This window comes from Columba livia, chromosome 5, assembly GCF_036013475.1.
Source record: "Columba livia isolate bColLiv1 breed racing homer chromosome 5, bColLiv1.pat.W.v2, whole genome shotgun sequence".
NCBI classification, from domain to species: Eukaryota; Metazoa; Chordata; class Aves; order Columbiformes; family Columbidae; genus Columba; species Columba livia.
In genome coordinates this window covers 56,399,390-56,421,498 of record NC_088606.1, presented here as the reverse complement: position 1 = coordinate 56,421,498, position 22,109 = coordinate 56,399,390, and the positions used below count along the sequence as shown (strand labels likewise).

Here is a 22,109-nt window from a genome sequence, read left to right as displayed (position 1 = left end):
TTTACCATTCCGGGATAGCATTGTACTCCAGTGCACATGCTCTTTATCCATGGAAAGCTGGGAGCATGCAACCTGCTGCTCTGGACTGCCAGCCCCACGATGGTGACCACAGCAGCGACCAGAGTCTGCTGGCCCGCAGGGCTGAAGATATGTGGCCTTGCAAACCATGCAGCTCCCCAGGCAACACTATTTTTTTTTTTTTTTTTTTTAATTTAGGTTGGAAGGGATCTTTAAGATCATCGAGTTGAACTGCTGACACTGCCAAGTCCACTGCTAAATCATGTCCTTAAGAACCTCATCTATGTGTCTTTTAAACACTTCCAGGGATAGTGACTCAACCACTTCCCTGGACAGCCTGTTCTAATGCCTGATAACCCTTTCCGTGAAGTTTTTCCTAACATCCAATCTGAACCTCTCCTGGTGAAACCTACAGCCATTTCCTCTCATCCTATCACTCATTACTTGGAAAAAGGGACCAACACCCTCCATACTACAACCTCCTTTCAGGTAATCGTAGGCAGCGATAAGGTCTCCCCTCAGCCTCCTTTTCTTCTGGCTGAACAGCCCTAGTTCCCTCAGCTGCTCCTCATCAGATTTGTGCTCCAGACCCCTCACCAGCTTTGTTCCCTTCTCTGAACTCTCTCCCGCACCTCAATGTCTTTCTTGTAGTGATGGGCACAAAATTGAACACAGGATTCAAAGTGCAGCGTCAGCTGTGCTGAGTACAGAGGGACAATCACTGCCCTGGTCCTGCTGGCCACACTATTCCTGATACAAGCCAGGATACTGTTGGCCTTTTTGGCCACCTGGGCACATGGCTGGCTCATGTTCAGCCACTGGCAACCAACACCACCAGGTCCTTTTCTGCCAGGCAGCTTTCCAGTCACTCTTACAGTTGGCCTCAGCCCATCGACCCATCCTGACGAGATCCCTCTGTAGAGTCTTCCTACCCTCCACCAGAACAGAACTCCCACCCAACTTGGTGTTGCCTACAAACTTAGTAATGGTGCACTCAATCCTCTCATCCAGATAACTGATAAAGAGATTAAACAGAACTGGCCCCAGTGCTGAGCAGTGGGGAACACCACTCGTGACCAGCCACCAACTGGATTTGACTCCATTCACCACAACTCTTTGGGCCCAGCCATCCAGCCAGTTCTTCACCCATCAAAGAGCACACTCATCTAAGCCACGAGCTGCCAGTTTTTCCAGCAGAATGCTGTGGGAAATGGTGTGAAAGGCTTTACCAAAGTCTAGGTAAACACCATCAGCCTCTCCCTCAAACACTAAGCAGGTCACCTTATCACAGGGGCAGATCAAGCTAATCAAGCAGGACCTGTCTTTCATAAACCCATGCTGACTGGACTTGATCACCTGGTTGTCCCATAGGTGTTGTATTATGGCATTCAGGATGATCTTTTCCATGACATTCCCTGGCACCGAGGTCAGACTGACAGTCTGTAGTTCCTCAGATCCTCCTTCCAGCCCTTCTTGTAGATGGGCATCACACTTCCCAACCTCCAGTCAACTGGGACATCCCTGGTTAGCCAGGACTGCTGATAAATGATGGAATGTGGCTTGGTGAGCCACATCTGCTTTGCCCTGCTCCCATGTGCTGACAGAAGGACCTTTGCTTGAATCTGCAAATCTGCTTTAGAAAGACTTGATGACAGTTCCTGGGTGGAAGCACAGACCTGAAATCCTGATCAAATATTTATCTGCTTTATGATTATGAAAAGATTTAATTTAAGAAGAGCTGGAAAATAAGGAAATATTGCCATTGACTTACTGACAAATTCAACCCAACCAATATTATGTCCAGGCACCTGCCCAGCAGCACACGCTATTCTCCCCAAAACCAACATTAGCCATTTGATAGCTCACTGGACAGATCAAATTTCCAGATACAGAGGACTCACAAAAAAAGGGAAAGAATGTCAGAAACAATCTGAATAAGTTTCCTGAAGTATTCGGTATCATGAGAATACAGAGGTAGGCATTTTGTGATGTAAAAAGAAAACAAATGTCTTTCATTTTACAAAGTAAATAACTTAGGGAATTATTAATAGTGAATCAATCATTGTTAGTTATAGACCTATTCTAATGAAGTGAAAATAAAAAATACAGAACAATATCATAGCCATTTTAACAAAAAATTAGCAACAAGAGTGAAGCCATCACGTGCACAGTGAAAATAAAAATCATACAGAACACCACCTTTCTATTTACTATTTATTGCAATAGCCAGTCATGTTTGGCATTGTTAATCCAAGCCCACAGTAAATGCAATTGCAGAGCCAGCTGTAAACTGAAACCTTTTGGGCTGAATTTTCATCCCAGCGCCCAGAGAATTGCTTTGAGAACTCCTTGCACTGTCAATTGGGCACATTTACAATTAATCATGCAATGCAGTGAAAACTTCTATGCCTCTAATGTATCTTACATTTTTCTTCAGAATAAGCTTTTTTCAGAGGAGAATGAGTTGTTCTTGCCAATGAACACATAAAAACTGCAACGTGTTATATGCTGTTTGTCATTTTGACTGGGCGGCACAATAGTCACTCCTTCTCTCCCCACCACGTTATTTTCAACAGAAGCTTCACATTTTCAAATAGGCTCATGATTAGGAAATAACGTGAGCAAAGAATCAGAGTGACCATGAGCACTCTTGAAAATCCAGCCATAGGCTCTTCAAGGTTCCCTACGTAGCATTACATTCCCTCCTTTGAAAGGCGGAATGCTACGATACAGCTACGATACCAGCGTAATGCTACGATACAGCTCTTCAGCATGCGTTCCTAAATCTTGCATTACAAAATCTTTATATTTTAATGGAATGCAACAATCAATAAACTGAAAGTCCAGCAACTGGATAGTCATTTCCAATGAGCTCCTAGTTGCTTTTACTATCTCCTTCAGTTTTGTTATGGCTTACGTTATTTGGTACCACTTCCATGAAGTGATGGCTCTCAGAAATTGTATTTTATTTAAGTAAAATTAATTTTCTAAGACCTAAAATCTTCCATACCAAGTCTAGAGTTCACTGGATTCTTTTGCCAGAAATCTTTGTAAAAGTATACCAATTTATCAAATCTAAACTTTGTAAACTCAGTGACCTCCTGACTTCCAGGGTAAAATTTCAGGAGGATGGGGGGGACAAGCCCAGCCCGCACCAACAAATAACCTGAGAGGCCAGGCACTCATCTGAAGTATTAGAAATACCTTTCTAAGGAATACAACACACACAGGGCAAAGACTTGAACATTTGAACTTGCATATCCCACTTTGCAGGCTATGGAAATGTAATTTCACCTTTTTTCCAATAGAATAAACTGGAAATCATTCTAACACAGAGTGCAAAGGACTGAAAAACGTTTTTCTTTCCAATACTACTCAGAACAACCTCTATCTTGCAAAGCCTCAAGCATATAGCATTAAATGAATAAATAACAGAAGGTGCCTGAGAATCAAAACAGGAAGGAAGAAGGGAGAGAAGGAAGGAAAGGAGAAAGGGAGAACCTTTCATTTCATTTAAATTTCTCCTGTGCTGCTTTTCCTTGATCTTTAAAAACTATGAGTGATCTTCAAGCCCCAAGGAAATCATTAACAATTTTTCAAGCTGCATCAACAGGGCCAGAAAGCTACACTATATAATTATTTGAAGTAGATAACATTTAAAAGGCAACTTCCAGGATGCCTCAAACTTCTAGCAATGTCATGATCTTTTTGCACGGGTATGATGGCCCAGTTTCTCTAGGTATTAATTCAGTGTTCCATAATTAATTTATCTGGCATATCTAAGAAGAATTATCCTAGTATTCTGAAAAGCAAGAGTCTAGGTTAGGTCACTCATAGGTGGCTAGTGCTTTTAAGAGCTAAAAATTAACAATCTTAGTTTAGACCAAATAATTAATTTTAAATTAAAAGTTACATTCATATCGTGAACTGTGCTATGACAGATACCCAGCTAGCTGTAAACAAGCTAACACATATACTGGAAATGATTTATCTATGGTAGTCCCTGGCTCCTCAGAGACTGAACTGCATCGCTCCTCAGAGGAGTAAATCACTTCTGCATTTCTGACGATGTTGTACAGCTTTCCGGGTCTGTGTCGGCTCATGTGCACCTCAGCCAAGTGTCCCTCTACTGCAGTGCAGTATGCAGCTTGGACATACCACAGATATCAAATACAGAAGAAAAGAATTTAACCAACTCAGCAGCAAGCCAAACTACAGGGTTCTCCGTGTCTCCACCATTGCACAGATCTAATGATACACAATGCACAAAGGCACCTGAGCTCTGCCTTAAGGACAGGCAATAAAACAAAGCTAGTCTTACTCTAGGGCAAGTACAAAAACTTCCTCTAAAACCTCGGACCTCACTTTTTAAATCTGCAGCAACATCCAGTGAAGTGATTTAAAATCCAGTTGCCTGGAAGAATCAATTATCAAGGTCTGAGTCACTCGTGTGTAGAGACATCTTTAATGTTATTTAATGCAGCAGTACAGGTGCAGTGTCCCAAAAGATGCATTATTTACCCTTATAACTAACCTGAACCTTTAGGTAGGCATATAAGAGTTCAGACAAATAGGTCTGCAAAAGATTGTTTAATGGAAATTCACGCTTCTGGCTTGAGCCTTGAGATTTATATCTGCCAAAAATAGTGGGATGCATTCCAAGGTACAGAAAGTGTCTTAGTCTTTCAGTTGTCACTCAGCCTGACATGAGCAGTTAGTCTAAGGCATTGTCCACACCAGTTATCTATTCTTTAATTTCTACAAAACATCCAATATCTTCCTCAGTTTTCCAGAAGGGAGAAATGCAACACGATGCAATGTAGTTGTTTTGTTTTTTGTTACTGCAGACAAGTGAAAATGTTGCTGTAGTATTGGTTCGGAGCAACCCGCTCCGGAAAAAAAGAGAGACCGCTTTTCCTTACGCTTCTGGCTGTGGCACAGGTACCATTAACAGAAATACCTAGCCTTTATCTTTACTCATTTTGCTTTCAAACGGATACCAAATTCAAAAGACAGACCTCTTTTGATCCCTTTCCTAAACATGGATGAAATACAGACGTATCTGTATTTCACTTGCAGATACAACTTTCAGCTTAGTCATAATTTGAAGCTAATCAAGGAATTTCTTCATCTTGTAATTTCTCACCTGCAGGTAGTTAGAACTGTGATTACAATTACAATTACCATTAAAAACTTCATCCTGTGGTTTCATTACCTGTGTCAAATGAGTTATATTAATTACAAATTATGATATTCACACACTTGTGTTAACATGCATCTCAACAGAAACCATGAGCTTTCCACTGAAATCTGCAATTCAAGACTTAATTGCGGTAAACATCTACAATTCAAGCTAAAACTCAACTTCATGAAAGAATGGCTCGGGCACTTCTGTTGTCAGAGAGTGAGGTAAGTATGACCATTAATCACCGAATCACTGAGTGTTAGGGATTGGAAGTGGCCTCAAAAGATCATCCAGTCCAATCCCCCTGCTGGAGCAGGAACACCCAGATGAGGTTACACAGGAAGGTGTCCAGGTGGGTTTTGAATGTCTCCAGAGCAGGAGACTCCACAACCCCCCTGGGCAGCCTGTTCCAGTGTCTGTCACCCTTACTTAGAAGAAGTTTCTTCTCAAATTTAAGTGGAACCTCTTATGTTCCAGTTTGAACCCATTGCCCCTTGTCCTACCATTGGTTGTCACCAAGAAGAGCCTGGCTCCATCCTCGTGACATTCACCCTTTATATATTTGTAAACATTAATAAGGTCACCCCTCAGCCTCCTCTTCTCCATCCTAAAGAGACCCAGCTCCCTCAGCCTTTCATGTATACAGACCTCTTGCCACTATTTGCTCAGCTAAAACGTGGGCTCAGAGAGGGTCACGGAACCACCCTGATTCCCTTTCAGGACAATAGAAAGGCTCTTGTGGCACCTCATTGTGACTCATGCCCACGAGCAACCACACAGCTGCATGTACAGCAGAGGGTGGTGTTGGACCTGACAGTGTCCCTGCCTCCAGGTGCCAGGTACAGCAGCAGCATCCGAGACCCGCAACGTTCTTGTCCTGGCAGAAGCAGTTACTGGCCTCTGCTGCATAAGGCCCTACCGCATTTCCCCAGAGGAAGTGTTTTAAACTAGGTCACTCTTCCCTTTATGAATAAATGATAGATAAATCTGTAATCTCCCAATTTATTAGCAATCCAAAAGTATGAAAACTACCTCTGCTGTAATCACTGAAAAGGAAAGGTATATTTTAGCTTCTTATTAAGGTAAAATAAGAAAATACAAATACATTTAGTAAATAATTTAGTTACAAGGCAAACTAAGCATTTAAAGACCTTCCTAAATATCACAAAGCTACACAACACAGAGAGAAACCAAAATTATTTAGTAAATGATCCACAATACACCCACTGTTACACGTGTTACTGAACATATAAAAAGCAAAAAAAGCTATGTTACTACTAAGTATTAGATAAAACAAGCTAGTATAAAACAGCTATGGTTGGGGCGGGGGGGGGGGAAATGTTTATTTTTTTATCGTGTATACTCATCCACTCATCCTGTTCCAAAATAATTACTCCAGTCTTTCCACCTTCTCCCATAGTTACCTTCGCACATTCTAGATGCTCTGCTCTGTGAGCACATCGCTGTCTCTAGTTAAGTCACTAACCCATTCCTGTTTTCTTAAGAACAGGATACTTAAAAGAAGCTAATGATCATATGTGTGTAACAAAAGTGAAACTACACCAGCAATCACCCTGATCTCTTCGCTTTTATTTTGTGCCCTTTTGTACCTATCTTCACAACCAAAAATTCCTCAGACTGAAGACTGTCTTGCTGTATACCTGCATAGTATTAGCGTTATACAATCAATAACAGAGCCCAGAGAGGTGTTATATTCTTAGCTGAGAGTCCTCAGAACTTGCTTCTATCATTCTGCCACTATGTCATGATAAAAGAGGTCGCAAAACTGCAAGAGAACAGTTCTTCAGTTCCCCACCAGGACCGAGAAGGGCAGCTCCTAATCCCAGTTACTGGCCTTCATACACTGCAGTAACAAAAGCTCCAGCAAGAAGTAAGATATAAATTAAACACTGATTTTAACAACCATGCCTAAAGCTTTGAATAATCTGCTGCAAATACTGAAATTAATTCTCAATAATCTGAAAAAAAAATCAGCTTAAAAAATTGCAAAGAGTACTAATTCTTAAGTAATACAATGAGAAATTGGAATGGATTTACTCAAGTTACAATAAAGTACAAATTAAAGAGCAAACATTTACAAGGAAGGGTACCATACAGCTGGCAAGACAGAATATTATTTTCATGAATAATCTCAAAGTGGGAAAGAGAGAAGAAAGCAAAAAAGAGGCAAGGAGAGGAAGATGTAGGGACAAATGGCAAAAAGAAATCTGTTCATAAAGAGAAAGAACAGAAAGGCGTGAATTAGAAAATAAGTCATTAGTATGAGTGGAAGAGGAACGAAGAGGAAGTGTGAAAAGAATCCAGCTCTTTGGAATGGCAGTTTTTAGTTATTAATAGAAAGTACCACCTTCCAGAAAAGCTGCTGTATGTCTAAATGGATGCCGCTTTGAGGAAAGTCCAAAAACCCTCAGGCATAAGAGTCAAAACTGTCCATATCCCCTTGCTGGCTGTGACCCAAATCTGGCACAGATGGCTTGTAAATGATTGTCACTGCCAGAAACCTGCAAATGATTGTCGCTACCAGAAACCCACTGGCCTATTATGAAATGAGTTTTAGTCTCAGTCTGGATGTTGACACTGCGAAGGTGTTTGGGGGTCACGATACTATCAGACGGTGCAGCCGCTGACCTGTCATGTGGCCCCAAGTGCACCCTGCAAAGAGGTGGCAAAGCCCCTTCGACCCTGTACTTAAATCCACCTTGGGCACACTGCAAAGCACAGGACGACCAGGTTTCATCCCCAGCTCTGCTGCTGATCTCCCTTGAGCCTTGTCCCATTTCCATGTAAGCCAATTCCCCACAACTTCCACAGGTCTCTATTTCCCTCACTGGTAAAACTGAAGTGGTGAGTTTATTTTCCTCCCTCTCTTTTCTGTCTGGTTGATTTAGGCTATCAACTTGAGGGTAGCAATTGCCTCTGCCAATGCGCTTGTACGGTTCCCTAACACTGATGTTGGGCCGAGTGGGGCTTTGATCTCAGCTGGAGTCTCCATGCACTACATCAGTAACACCTACATTAAAGCACAGACCCCCATTAAGGGAGACCTCTAACTTAAACACTTTAAAAGCACACGACTAGGCTAATTTTGTGCATCACAATAACCTGAGACAAGACAGCCTAATTTAGGAGACACACGCTCTTTGTATCCTTTTCTTTAGAAAAAGCAGCACTCTCATAAATTATCGATGCCGGTCCCCACAGCGGCAGCTGCGTGCTCGCCGCACTGTGATGCACTCGGCCGCAGGCTGCACCTCGCAGCGGGGCGAGCGCTCGACCTGCACTGCTGCCTTTAGAACGTCCGGGCTCAGCGGTAGATAACATCCAAATACCTCAAATCAATGCATAGACAAAGGAGTGGGACAACCTCGGTCTTCAAGCCTGTTCCTCTTCCAGGAATTGTTTACCCATCACACTTTCTGAAATCATCTCATCTGCTCTAATTGCCACGATTCATGAATTTACAACACAGCTGTGCTCCACAATTTTCATCCAACTGTAATCCTTCACTTTGCAAATTGATAAACAGTGACTGCTTATAGCTGCAATATCCAAGCACAGCCTTAAAACTTCAGAACAAATTCGTAAAAGCTACAAAATTTGAGTATAATAAAAACTGTCACAAATAAAGGCGTATTATTACCATCATCATGTACATATCAGGATGTGTTATGCCCCTGCAGATGCCCGCTGTGTATTCTGCTTTAGACAGTGTCCTCCACACAAAGGGCCAGACCCCGCGGCAGAGTCCACGGGCTCCCCTGGGGCTGTGCCGGGTTTATCACACAAACCACGGCTCAGGGGAACTGCACAGATGCTTCACACACAACTCGGGACGTGCAGCAAATTTATTCCTATGTGGACTGCGCTTTTCAGCTGACAATATTTATATATTTCCCATCAAACAGGCTAGGTGGTTTTGTAAATGCTGCTTTTTAAGTTATAATATTGTTATATTTCTCGTTAAAGATCCAGGCCCTTGCTGTGACTGAGTGTATTGATACTTTTGTCTTAGCTAGCAACAGTTTCATTTAACTGTAGTTACGTAGTACAAAGAATGTGTTTGCTTATTCAAGACACGCCAGCATAAAATAAAAATGAATATGTTCAGAAATTCTATAAATTAAAAATAAGTTCAGGAAAAATACATTAAACCAAAACATATTTTTGAACAAAAAAGCTGAACTCCTGTGAATCTGTAATGACTCCCAGATACTTCTGCTTTGTATTTTCTACTGGAAGCTCCTGAAGGATGTCAAAGGAGAACACTACTGTGCTTGAGAACATAACTCCTCAAGAAGCTGCATCTTCACCACCATCAGGAACCACTTTTGGGGCTGTGGGCAGCTGCATGAACTGCAACCGATTTTTTACTGGAGTCTAAACTGTTTTGATTCTTCATGATAAAGGACATAAAAATTGTTAAAAACAGGCTCAATTTAAAGAATTCCTAACTCGTTGTACCTGGTGTGCAGCTTCATGTAGGTGCTTAATCAAACGCTTGAACTTCTTTCTATGAAACGGTTTCATGAAAATAAATGCAATATATTTACTTTCAGAAAATATTTCCTCAATTGTATTTCATAACATTAGCCAACTCAAATCCTACCATCCTATGACTATTAGTGTTTCAAAAGCAGAATACGTAAGAGAAGAAAAGACATTAAAGGCAAAAATGACAAAATCACAGATTCACAAATAACATGAATCTTTTATCCATCTCAGCATGAAAAAGCGAGCACTGGCACTGAAAGAATTGCCTGCTATTTTTTGTTAATTCACCTAAAATGTTCTCAGCATCTTAAAAGTAGAAGTATAATCTGTCTTGTGAGTTTTGGACATGCAGGTGGATTGCTTAATGAGTTGTGCACAATAGACATGGAACTGATTCCCTCTGGCTCATCTCACTTGTAAAGAAAAATATGACATTTTACCAAAGAAAAAAACACTTCTCTGCTTGAATTAATTCAAGCGTATAGCTGCACGCACGTTTGATTCCTAGGAGGAACGACATAGGTTTAGGAGTCATGCTACCATTTTAAAGTCTGTGCCAAAGCTGAAACAGCTTTGCCAAGCTCCGAGTAGGGCTCACAGCATTTTCTAGCACACTGTGCACCTGCGAGGCTCAGGCTACCTCACATCCTCACATACCCAGGCATGCCCAACAGCCCGCACTCTGTCCCCCACACAAGCAGCGGTGACATTGTTGGCTGTCACATACCACTCAGGCCATAAAGAAGGTGAGGATCTTTCAGAATCAGCAACCATTGAACCCATGACAGTAAACAATCTGAAGCAACAGAGCAGATAAGCGTGGTTTATTTTGCTCTGAGAGATGAACTATTCCAAGGGATGCACGTCAGGCCTCTCCCTCCCCTTGTGTATTCCACTCCTACCAAATGGTACTTTGACCTAATTTGCTAATACACTGTTTTCGTGTGTAATCTCAGTCACGTATGCATTCAGAAACTATTGTTTCCTGGGTAGGTCAGTCTAAGGGATCCTGGAGGATGCTTTAAATGAACAAGTTCAAGCAGATTTGCAATGATATACATCTAATTCAGGAATTTGCTCTGAAGACTGCAAAGTCAGTGAACTTCTTGAGAGAACTCTGTTAGAAGCCTAAACAAAGGCACTTCAGAGCAGAAGCATGGTTTATTTGCCTTTTGGTTTGGGGCAGTCCTCAGCAGTTTCTGGCCATAAATATATGGTTCACATGCCAGAATAATATTATATTAGAACAGACATGAGTATCATCAGATCTGTGTTTCCCTGAAGATCTAATACTTTGACTCCTTTTGCTTCTCTGAACGGCACTGAGCAGAAACAGAAGAGATGTTTTATTAATATTTCCTTCTTGAAGGCCATTGCTACAAAAGCCGTGAGCAAACTTTTGGCGCTGGCCTCTGCAGAGCCCTTCATACAGTGAGAGAACGGAGAAACAGTTCCTCTGCTGCTGGGAAGAGCCACGAACAGCTGTTCAGCTGGTATTTTTGCCTTCATTACAAGGCTTCAGATTGCATCAGAATGTATCCACTAGTCATTTTTGAAGCCTTATTGCCAATTCCTTACGTCTTTCCAAAACACGTGGTCTGAAAGAGCTACAGAAGAGAGAGTGGCAGCATTCTCGGGTTCACTGTAATCAGATTTCTTTCTTTCTCATTCTTCTATTGATTAGAACTATCACGCACATGGGTTAAAACAGCAGACTTCCACTTCTGCATCTATAATTCTACTTTTTTCTCTGTATTAATAAGTGTTTTATTTGTGCTTATGCTGCACTCATTGCAGCATATGGTTGCTGCAAAATTGCCATTTAGAATGGGGCAAACTACAACCAACCTGCTTAAACAGCTGTCTTTGTTTTAAAACACAATCTGTAAATATTTTTAATGTCATGTTTCTCTAGAGAAAAAGTTTACCTTACTGTATCTACCTTGTTTTATTCAAACAAATGAAACAAACATGCTTGTCTGTCTTCTCCAGAACACCTTTTAAAAACACCCGTGATTTCTTTCTGCAATAATTCAGTTCAAAAAGATACTTTACTGAAAACGAAAAAAAACCCATAAAATTAACATTACTCGGAACAGCCGATTTAGAAATGGCTTTATTATTGCTCCACAGCACGGCCCATCCCGCCGGGAGCCAAAACCTCTTTGGCTCGCTCCCTCCCAGTCCGGCAAGTCAGAAACGGACTATTCTCATATTCCAGCAGCAAACGCTGCCGCTCCGACAGCGGGCGCTCGGGAAGGGCACGGCCGAGCCGACCCCAGCCCCGCAGGGCGGAGGCAGCAGCGCGGAAGCTCCGCAGGGCGAGCGGGGCCCCGCAGCCCGGCCGGGCCCGCAGCGCGGAGCCGCCGCTGACGCACGGGCTGGCGGGCAGCAGCGGCGGCTCCCGTAGCTTATGGCAACGGCGGAGCCAATGGCAGCCGGCAGCCCGGCGCTGCCATGGCGATCCCGCTCCTCGCCATGGCGGCACCACCTGCCGTGGCCGCTCCGCCAGGACTCGGCAGCCGCGCCCGGCTCGGCGCCCCTCCGGGCCGCTCTCGCTGGCCGCCGGCGGAAGGGGCGGCGAGCGCCCGCCAGCGCCCCGCGGGGTCGGGGTGCCCGCGGCCAAGGGGCGACGGCCGCCACCGACGGCGCAGCGCTCCGCCCGCTGCCGCCCTGCCCGCCGGGGGGCCCGGTGGCGGAGGCACGGAGGGAAGTGCTCCCGCTACGGAGCGAGCGCGGCTCTTCCCAGCGGCGCTCCCGCTCCTCGCGGGCCTGACAGCTCTCCCCCAGAGACCAGCCCCGAACTTCGCGGAGCGGGACCGGACCGAAGTTGGGAGGCGGGACCGGGGCACCCCTTCGAGAGCGCCCTCCGGCCGGCAGGCACGGAATCCGCCGCTTCCTCTCCGCGCCCCGGGTAGGGTCCAGCCGCCCCGACTCCGCCGCCGCGGCACCGGTTCTGGCGGCGACCCCCCGCCAAGGGGCAGCGGCTCCAGCCCAGAAACAGCCCCGGTCCCTCCGGCCGCCTCCCGCACCGCTTGCCCGCTGCCGCCAGCGGGGTTTCCCTCTACCTGTAGGGGATCCAGTCCGCCTGGTGCCTTGAAGTCATCTCTCCCCGGCGACGCTGCCCGGAGCCGAGGAGGGGAACGCGGCCGCTGCTGCCGGAGTCGGAACCCGCCACGGCGCGGGCAGCATCCTCCGTCCGGGGCGGGGGCGGACGGCGCGCCGGTTATCCCGGCAACGGCCGCAGAAACATCCCCCCGGGGAGGGCTCCCAGCGGCGGGCCGGGCTGCATGGGGAGGGGGGCGGCCGGGCGCAGCGGGAGGCGGCTCCCTGCCCTTCCTCCCTGCCCGGAGCGGCGGCTGAGTCGGGCACCGGAGCGGGGGAGGGGGCTGCGGGAGGGGGGCGGAGGAAGGGCCAGCGGCGGGCAGGGAGAGGCAGGGCAGCAGCGCCGCGTCCCCGCTGCCGCTACCCGTCCGCCCCCCCGCTGCCGCTGCCGCGCTGAGGCATCGCCCGGGCGAGGCGGGCCGGGCCGAGCCGAGCCGCCCTCCGCGCCGGGCCCGCCCCTGCCCCGTCAGCCGCGCCGGCACTGGGCATGTGCGGGGCGCCGCGGCCGGCGGGGCTGCGCTCCGGGGCGGGTAGCGGCGGAGCAGTCGTGGCAGCCGGCTGGGGCGGCAGGGAGGTGCGAGGAGAGCTCCGTCTGCGCTTAGGCGCTTCTCAGTTCAGCCCTACCGGCAAAATCTATAAATTTCAGCGTTTGGACCCAAAATGGCTGAGGAGCCATGGCCTGGGGTCCATTAGTAAAAGCTCAACGCGGCCCTTAAGGGGAAATTCATGTTTTCGGTTTGCCAGCACTAGACTTGGTGCCTCACGGTGACGCGAAGCCGCTGGGACGCGGCGGCTGCAGCCCAGCTCGGCTAGCGCTGGAGCGGCCGCACGGCAGCAGCGCCTGGGGAAAGCGTGGCTGAGGCTGGAGCACGGCACGGTCACGGCTCCCTTAGGAGCCCGGCTTCTGCTACACGAGTGTGTTACACCACCCGCTCATCCTAGCAAGTCCAGCTTTGCGGCCACAGCAGAAGTTAAGGCCTTTTAGACTACTGACCGTGTAAATCCCTCCTCCTCCTCCCCTCAGTCTGTGCCAGGCTCTACACTTAAGAAACACACAGAGAAACAGTTACAGAAACACTTCCTGACTTTGTGCAAAAAAAAAAAAAAAAAAAATCTGAAGAAAGAAGGAATTAGTGAAAGATAAGAACTAATGAAAAATACAATGTCTATTTGCTTTGAATGCTGGCACTCCGGCCCCTAACATCTCAGAAGATTTGATGTAGGTAACAGCTGTACTGTGCATGGAGGAGAGGTTTAAAGAAAACACCGTTATGAGTGAGCTGAAGTCATCTTTTTGCACTGAACAGGCATTGTGGAATAAACCATCAAAGAGTTAACTGTGGCACCCACTATGTCCTGGAAAGGCCAAGATGGACAAGGGCACCTAAGTGACGAAGACGTGAAGCTTTGACCTGCTAAGCCATCCCCAAATTGCAGAGTTGGTTTTTCTGCTTGATGGCATGAATTCATGTGGAAGAAAGGTATGGTGCAGGCTATCTCACTGCAAGGTGTTGCAGAATTAGAAGGACAGGTGGACGATTAGGACTGTGGAAGGGTGCACATCTGAGCAGAGAGTGAAATAAAACACGTTCACCTGAGAAAACAGAGATGGGGAGTTTAAAAGTGTCTAGCAATAGCAGATCAGAACAGCAAAAAAAAAAAAAGAACTTTGATTCCCATGGTTTTGTAGCATAGAAAACAAGGAGACAATATTACCATTTAGCCAACTGAACACAGATTGAAGGAGATACTTTTTCACACAACATAACTCTTTGGTAGAGTTCACCACCAAAAAACATGACCAGGCCAAGAAGCCAACAAAAGTCAACAGAAGATGGCATGCTTACCAGATAACAGAAACGTTACCATGTTGTTCACTGTCATGAACTTTTGAGAAGCTATTTTGTTTTAAATCCAGAAACCATTTAAACATTTTCCTGAAGCCAAAATGAGGTCTGCCTTTAAGGAATAATTATCTCACATCCGTGTGGAAAAGATGGTCCGCTGCTTTCTTGACCAGCATCAGGCATTGGACTTTAAAGACCATCAGTTCCAGTTGGGCACAATCTGGAACTGTAAAACAAGTGGCTTCACCGCCACCTGACAGTGTTATTAGCATGAGCAGGTGGCATCAGGAGAGAGATCCCATCTCCCAGAACTAAGCTCGTGCTTTTTCAGCATGCCCATTTACCGAGGCATCTGTAGGAAAGAAGAAAGATGAAAACCAGAGAAGAGTTTCGTGTCTTCAGAGTCAAAAGCTCTCAAGACTGATTATTAGAATATCTCTTTTCAAAAAGCCCTAAGTGTAAAGTCTGATAGATGAGCTAATGCACACACATCAAAAAGATCCCTCTGAACTTCGAGGAATATGAAATATGGAAGTGCTTTCCTGTCATTTAAACAGCCCAAGAGCATGTTTTTCTTAATAAATACAAAGCATACAGGGTTACTAGGTGTTCAAAATGGGAGACAGTCAGGGTGTCCTGGAAGATGGAGGTGCACAGAACATAATGTCCACCTAGGGAGAGCTGACACAGAGAAGAAACATCAGGAAAATTGTATGGGGAAAAGGGAAAAACAATTATCTGGTATTTTATCTGCTTTTGTAGAGTTTACTTATACTCCCAACCTCTTCCATATTCTCCTCTGCCCTGATTCTCCTCATCCCTTTGCCATTTGCCTTTTTACTGCCTCACTCTCCAGCTTTGGGTCTTTCTCCCTGGCAATGCTCTGCCCCCATTACTGAAGCAGGCGAGCCACGCCGAACGGTAAATACCAGCCCTCCACCACTGGCAGCGGTGAGTGGGGGGTCACTGCACATCTCTGACCCCAAGCAAGGTCCCGACTCAGCAGCCTCCCGCGGATGTCACTCTGCTTTACCTACACAGCACACAGAGCTAACTCTGAATGACAGGGCAAGAGTTAAAGAGAAATCCTTGCCTGGAGGATGATCAAGGTGTTCATTTTGCTGTGTGACAAGCCTCAAGATTGCCCTCACAGATCTGTTCACTGACATTTCTAATAATTTTCAGCATCTCAGGGAAGATCTGGCTTTTGCAGGTGCCAGTTTCCCCAAGTACTACTACAATAAAAACTAGGAAAAAAACACCAGTATGTAACAAATAACCCTTAAGGGTAATGATGATTTCTAGGTGCTATCTGGAAAGAGAATTGCACTTCTCAAAAGCCATGCTTAATTAGTTTCAGATGCCCACCTGATGGGCAAGGTAGTCTGCTAGGAAAACAGTGCTTTAAAGTTTCAGTGATGGATACATGAAACACAAGGAAAGCGGTAACATAGATGCAAACCTGGCTCCTCCACTGCCAAGCGTCTCACCAAGTACCACCTTCCTCTATGTAGTGTGCTACCTTTCAAATTATTCCTATTTTGTCCTCTGCGTAAGTCTCCTATTAATACATCTTTTGATTGAGATGGTGAATAATACAACACAACTATATCTAATAGCTAAAAACACCTGCATTTGCAACTGAAAGCCTTCTGGCAGTCTGGGTAGAGAGCAAGACATCAAAGCAGGAGGACTCTGCTGGAAGGGAGTTGGGAGAACCTAAGCAAGTAGTAAAATAAGAAACTGATGTAAAGTCTTTCCTAAATTACAGGTTAATAACTTTTAAAAGTCTAATTTTCCATGAGAGGGGAATTAAGTTCTAAAATAAAGTTGTAAATGTATATACTCATTTGATAAAGTGCAGAGGGTATATTTTATAGAGATATTGTTCTCCATCTATGTTCCTGTTGTTCCTCTCTCTAGAGCCGCTGTTGCTTCTGGGCCAGTGAGCACAACACTGTTTGGAGCCTGTGTGGTACAAACAGAACGGTCTGCACGTTGTGTGGCTTTGAAACTTTCCTACATCTCATAGCTGCTATAGGAGGCTCAGAATATGTATTGAATTAAATTCCTGTCTCATTTGCCTTTCTAGCTGACCTGAAAGAAGACTGATTTTAGAAAAAAGGAAAAGTATAGTAATGAACAGCATAGATTTTCTTATTTGCGGACCCATCCTGGTTTTATGCTGTGCTGTAACACACGTCCTAACTCACAGTTCCTAACCGTTCATTACACATCCAAGAGTCTCATTCAATCTTTACTTTTTAGGTCTTTTAAACAGGCAAGAACAGACAGTTTTTTGTCTCTGGATCAGCTCAAGCATACTGCAGAAAACACTTCTATCTGGCATTTTAACTCTTATAACAGTACAAACAGGACAGATCTGGCATAAATGTGTAAGGATTCTGGGTTTTCCTTTATTGGCTTGGACACTTCTAATTTTAAGCTCCAAATGACAAGGAATAGGGATGTGTTTGTGCTGGCATAACTACAGAAGTAGTTGCATTTCAGTTTTTCCATTCCAATATATCTAAAAATCCAACTATCATATTTGAAGTAAAGCCATGCCAAATAAAACTTATCTGCATTCATTATAAACCTAGAGTGCCTAACAAAGTTCACAAACTTTTCTGTATGAAGCTCAAATGGGTTGTGAGCCTATCTAGGATATTTTGTTTGTTTGAAAAATCAAACCATGCAACTAACTAGGACCAGATGCAAAAGTGGAGGTTTTGTATAATGAGCTGAAATTCAGCAAGTACAGTGGATTTCTTCCCAAGCAGTGACTTCTGGAATGTGTTGAAACAAATTCAGAATAAACTCCAGGGATGATAGTAAGGGCGCTAAAACTTCCATAAATCAAAAAGAAGAAAATGCTCACAAAAGTTCACTGTCCTTGTGCCTTGAAAAGAAAGAACCTCAGGTTAGATCTTGTTTCCCTTGTGGGGGGAAAAAAAAAAAGGCATTATTATTTTTATTATTTTTTATATCCCAATTTCAACTATAACAATAAAATTTTGTGGTAAAGGTGAACAATTTGGAGACGAAACTCTGAGAAATAGACAATTGGTATATGAAAGATTTATTGTAGCCTTTACATGGTTGATCCTTTCCATCTCTCCATGAAAGCTCGCTTTTTCTTACTGTATTTCATCTATTCTCATTCCAATAAGTACATTCCTGTTTATTGTGAGGCTGTGGAGCATACGTACCAATCGTTAACACACTGAAATAAAATCTATTCTGCAATAACAGTATAGAGTTCCCTTGCCACCCAGAGTGATTTTTCACTTTAGCCACTTCAGTTTGGATTTGCCTACCTCCACTGAGATCCTGTCTAATATCAGGTTTTTACAATTAATAACAAGCTGACACCTACATCTGCATATTCCTATAAAATAAATATGAGAAAATCTTAACTTGTGAGGAAAGTTGTTAAGTTCACTGTGCCAGAAATCAAACATTGTACACCCCTGTCCTGGTGTTTGCCACTGGGGGTCTGCTTTCAACACCTGCTAAATAAGATTGTAGTTCAGTCTGATAGCAGAACCTGTGACAACACTTCATGTTTCTCTCAAAATCTTAAGCTGGATATATCTGATGCTCTGATTCTCCACTATAAGTAATAAACCTTGTTACTAGGGGCAAAACAAAGTCTCTTGCCCAGAGACAGACTAACCTACGTGACTGCTGTGCATAAAGTCACTGAAACTTGACTAAGAAACTGGTATGATCCTCATTAGAGCTCCTGTCATCTTTGGAATTGCTGTCCCATTGAACACTCATCTATGTCCAGTGGGACTGCTAGAAGTCCCTTCAGACTCCACTTTTTACTGTCCCCCAACATAATTCCTACCTCCTGATACCTAAAATGATTGTTCATGAAGGATGATTTTTCCTATGATAGTGCTTAAATACAAAATTGGATAATCCTATGCCATTTCAGCATACCATTTCGCATAGGTTTTGCTTTTAAAGGTATTTTTTCCCTTTGAAGGTTATTATTAAACCGAATTTTACACAGTAATTTTGCTCTCATCTCCTGCACTGATGTTTTTTGAACTTTTCTGAACCACTTACACTATTTACATGTCACTCGAGGCGGTTAGAATACCAAATCAAAGAGACATATTTTCAAAAAGACTCTCTCTCCCGAAGTATGTGTTGCTGTCCCCTAAGACAGGTTGAAATTCACAGCAAACCAAATGCCAGTTTACTGGCCATGAAAATTATAAATCATTTTTTGTTTGTTTTTGCTTCTAAAATTCGAGTTTAGTTTTCAGTTATTACTGTTCCACCACCCTGTGAAATCCCAGGGTGGCTGGCAATGGAAGGAATCTCTGGAGATCATCTTGTCCAACCCCTCTGCCCAGAGCCATGACAACTATAGCAGGATCCCTGGAGCTATATTCAGACAAGTTTTGATTATCTCCAAGAATGGAGACTCTGCACCTTCCTTGGGCAGCCCATGCTGCTGTTTGACCACTATCACAGTCAAAAGATGTTGTCTTATGTCTAAATGGAATTTCTGGTATTTCAATTTGTGCCTGTTACTCATTTTGCTCCTCTGAGCTAAGGTGCATCATTTTGCACTCAGCAGGAGGGAAACATTTTGCATCGCCTTTTGTCCTTCTGGCAAGCCCAGAGGACCCTAATGTGTTCTTTCAGGACAAAACCAGGCCCTTCCAGATCAGACTGGGAGAGCCATGCTGAAATTCTCACAAGCCATTAGCAAACGGTAGCAAGTCTTTGGCTGCTGAAAGGATAAACCCCAAACTGTTTCTTCATATTAAATAGTCTTTCCTGTGCAGCATGGTGAGTAGGCAACTGTACTTAATGCTGCAAAACCTCAAGATTAATCTGAAGCAAAGTACATCCTTCATAACTGTTCTGTAAAAGCATGCATAGGCATTAACTCCAGTTAACATAAATAAAAAAATTCCATTTGCATTATAGATCTAAAACTATCTACCCCAGCTGAAGATATAGGTTTAAATGTTCTTGCTTTGCTATTGGGGAGCTAAACAAAAAAACAAACAAAATCCTGTCTAATCTCACAGATGTTTCCAACCTACAGAAATTTCAAACTCAGACATGACTTATCTGCCCTTAAAAGCCATTAACTTCACCTGACAATGAGCCAGAAAATTGAAATGCTCCCAGCAGAACTTGTAGGTAGAACCAGAAATGCTTTGCCATAGGTGTTTATTTCGTACACTATGATAATGACCTTATTTTATACCCTCTAGATTTCTTCTTCCATCAAACATGATTACTCAAAGAAGTCAGATTATTTAGAAAAAGAAGAAAATGAGACACAATTTTTGAAAGAATTAATGTTCCATTACACTTAAGAACAGAGTTACGATCAAATTAAAATGAGTTGAGTTCATCGTACAAGGAAAAAGATTTGAATGGTTTTGTTTGAAGTCAAAGCAGCTAGAAAAATAGGAAACTAGCTTTGGAATACCTGAGCATTTTTATAACTAGAAAACATTTTACAGTCTTCAGATGATATCTAAGATTAAATAGTATCAAGTTATTATTTTCATTTGCTTGCTTTAAAATAGTCTATCTAGTAAAACTTTACAAAAGGAACAGGAATAAGTATTTGAATTATTGTTTCACTGCTCACTTTCCAAGACAATGGGTTAAAGATAATTGAGTTTGCAATGGAAACACCTGATTTTTCCTTTAGAACTTATGCAACTTATTAGCTTGATTTACTGCAATCATCTGCTCTTCTGGCTAATATATGACACTATTTGTAGTATGGCTGCTTTACATCATCTTTGTAATGCAATAAAATGCCACATTCATGTTAGAGATGATAAACCGAGGCAACAGCTAGATTATTTAGTTTGCCTACAGCTATATAGAAAGTATCTGGATAAGCTAGGAACCGATCAGTTGATATTCACTGAAATATCCATCTACAGAGCATACAAATTACATTCTGGGTGTCACGTGCCAGGCGCTTTCCGAGTCCTCCCTATTTGCCAGTACAAGGACAGGATGAGACTGCATTGCCTACTCAGGCTTTCCCTGAATTACAATCTAATGCAACTGATTATAATTTCAAATCTATAGATACACTAAGTTAACTTAAACAGCTGGCTGGGAATTTCTGTTTGCAAGAGCTGCTGGTGTTATTAATTTCACCACACCGTTTTTCACTCTGCTTCAACAGAATACTGAAGCTGTGGCCAGGTAGTTCAACAGAAGCTAAATGGGAGATACTATTCAATAACCTGATCCAGCTTAAAGAGACTTTTTTTGTTACATTTTAGCATATTCTTATAAGATGTTTTAATTCACTGTTTACCAGGTTCTCAGTGATTCGGCTGCCAGAGCTTAACAGATGCTTGCTGAGGAGCCCTCAACTTCCACTGGAGAATGCCAGGGTCGTTTCTTTTGGACTGGTGTAGAGGTAGGTCCTCATGTGGGCACCTGGGCACTCCCTGCCTACAGCCTGGGGAGGTCCAGGGGCTCATGGGGCAGCCCAGTCCCACCTTCAGCCTGAGGAAGTCCGTGGGCTCATGGGGCAGCCCGGCCGCACCTCCAGCACACCTTCTCAACCAGCCCACTCTTGGTGGAGACCTCCTGCACCCCCTTGCAGAGGCCTCCAGGCACTCAGTGGTCCTGTCTGACTGCATCTTTGCCAGCCCCTCTGAAAGGCAACACCAAAAAGGGTCTGGCATGAAGCAGTTGAGGTCCCACCACCTCAAAGAGGAGGACATCTGCATCAGGCCAGACCCTGCTGAGCTGTGGTGCTCAGTGCAACACTTTTCATTCCGAGGGGGAGCCCAATGCTGGGTTACGAACAGTTCTTCTGTGAGAATGGTATCAGCTGCATCTGGCAGACCATGAGCACATTTTCCTCATTAACTTCACCAGTGGTTTGAGCAGATGCCTCTCACCAGCAAGTTTGTTATTTTTCTGTAAAAAAAATAAAATGGAGGAACTATTGTTCGCAAAATATATTTCCTGGCAGTCAGACAGGAAGATAAGCTTTTAAAATTTCCCTTCTAGACATAGAATTATGAGTATTTAAGCACCAATTAGTTACTAAGTATAACATACACCTTCAAAGAGCATTGTAAAGAAAACACAAAGAATGCATTAAAATAAGACTTCCACTTAAAAAAATAAAATTATTCAAAGAGACTTTTCTTGCATGACAGAAGGTAAAGCAACATTTCTTATGTAATTTTGGGATAAGAATGAAAAGCAAAGGAAAATAAATCAAATAGTTTGCATCTTTGTAGTAAATATTGTATAAAAATTACGTGGATACAGAATTCTCTGAGCCTGTGCAGATTTTCATACAGGCAGATGACTGTATGAAATCTATCTTATTTTTATTAATTTTGCTTTGCATAAACCAATCTTTTTTAGCCTGTCATACCCTTTTCAGACAACATCTTCTTTTGCCTTAATTA

The 22,109-nt window shown here is 43.7% G+C and overlaps 1 protein-coding gene across 11 annotated transcripts in view; it reads right to left on the bottom strand.

The window, feature by feature from the left end:
* TUB (TUB bipartite transcription factor) overlaps nucleotides 1-22,109 on the bottom strand; it is a 151,414-nt gene that overhangs the window by 57,569 nt on the left and 71,736 nt on the right. For 2 of the 11 annotated variants that reach the window (XM_065065284.1, XM_065065286.1), the window contains exon 1: nucleotides 12,784-13,276. The exons of 6 other annotated variants lie outside the window; for them this stretch is intronic. In XM_065065284.1, the coding sequence (XP_064921356.1) occupies nucleotides 12,784-12,821 (38 nt within the window). In that variant the 5' untranslated portion in view covers nucleotides 12,822-13,276. Of the gene's footprint in view, nucleotides 1-12,783; nucleotides 13,279-22,109 lie in introns of those variants that run through there. 3 more of the 11 variants (XM_065065288.1, XM_065065289.1, XM_065065283.1) reach the window with 2 other exon arrangements.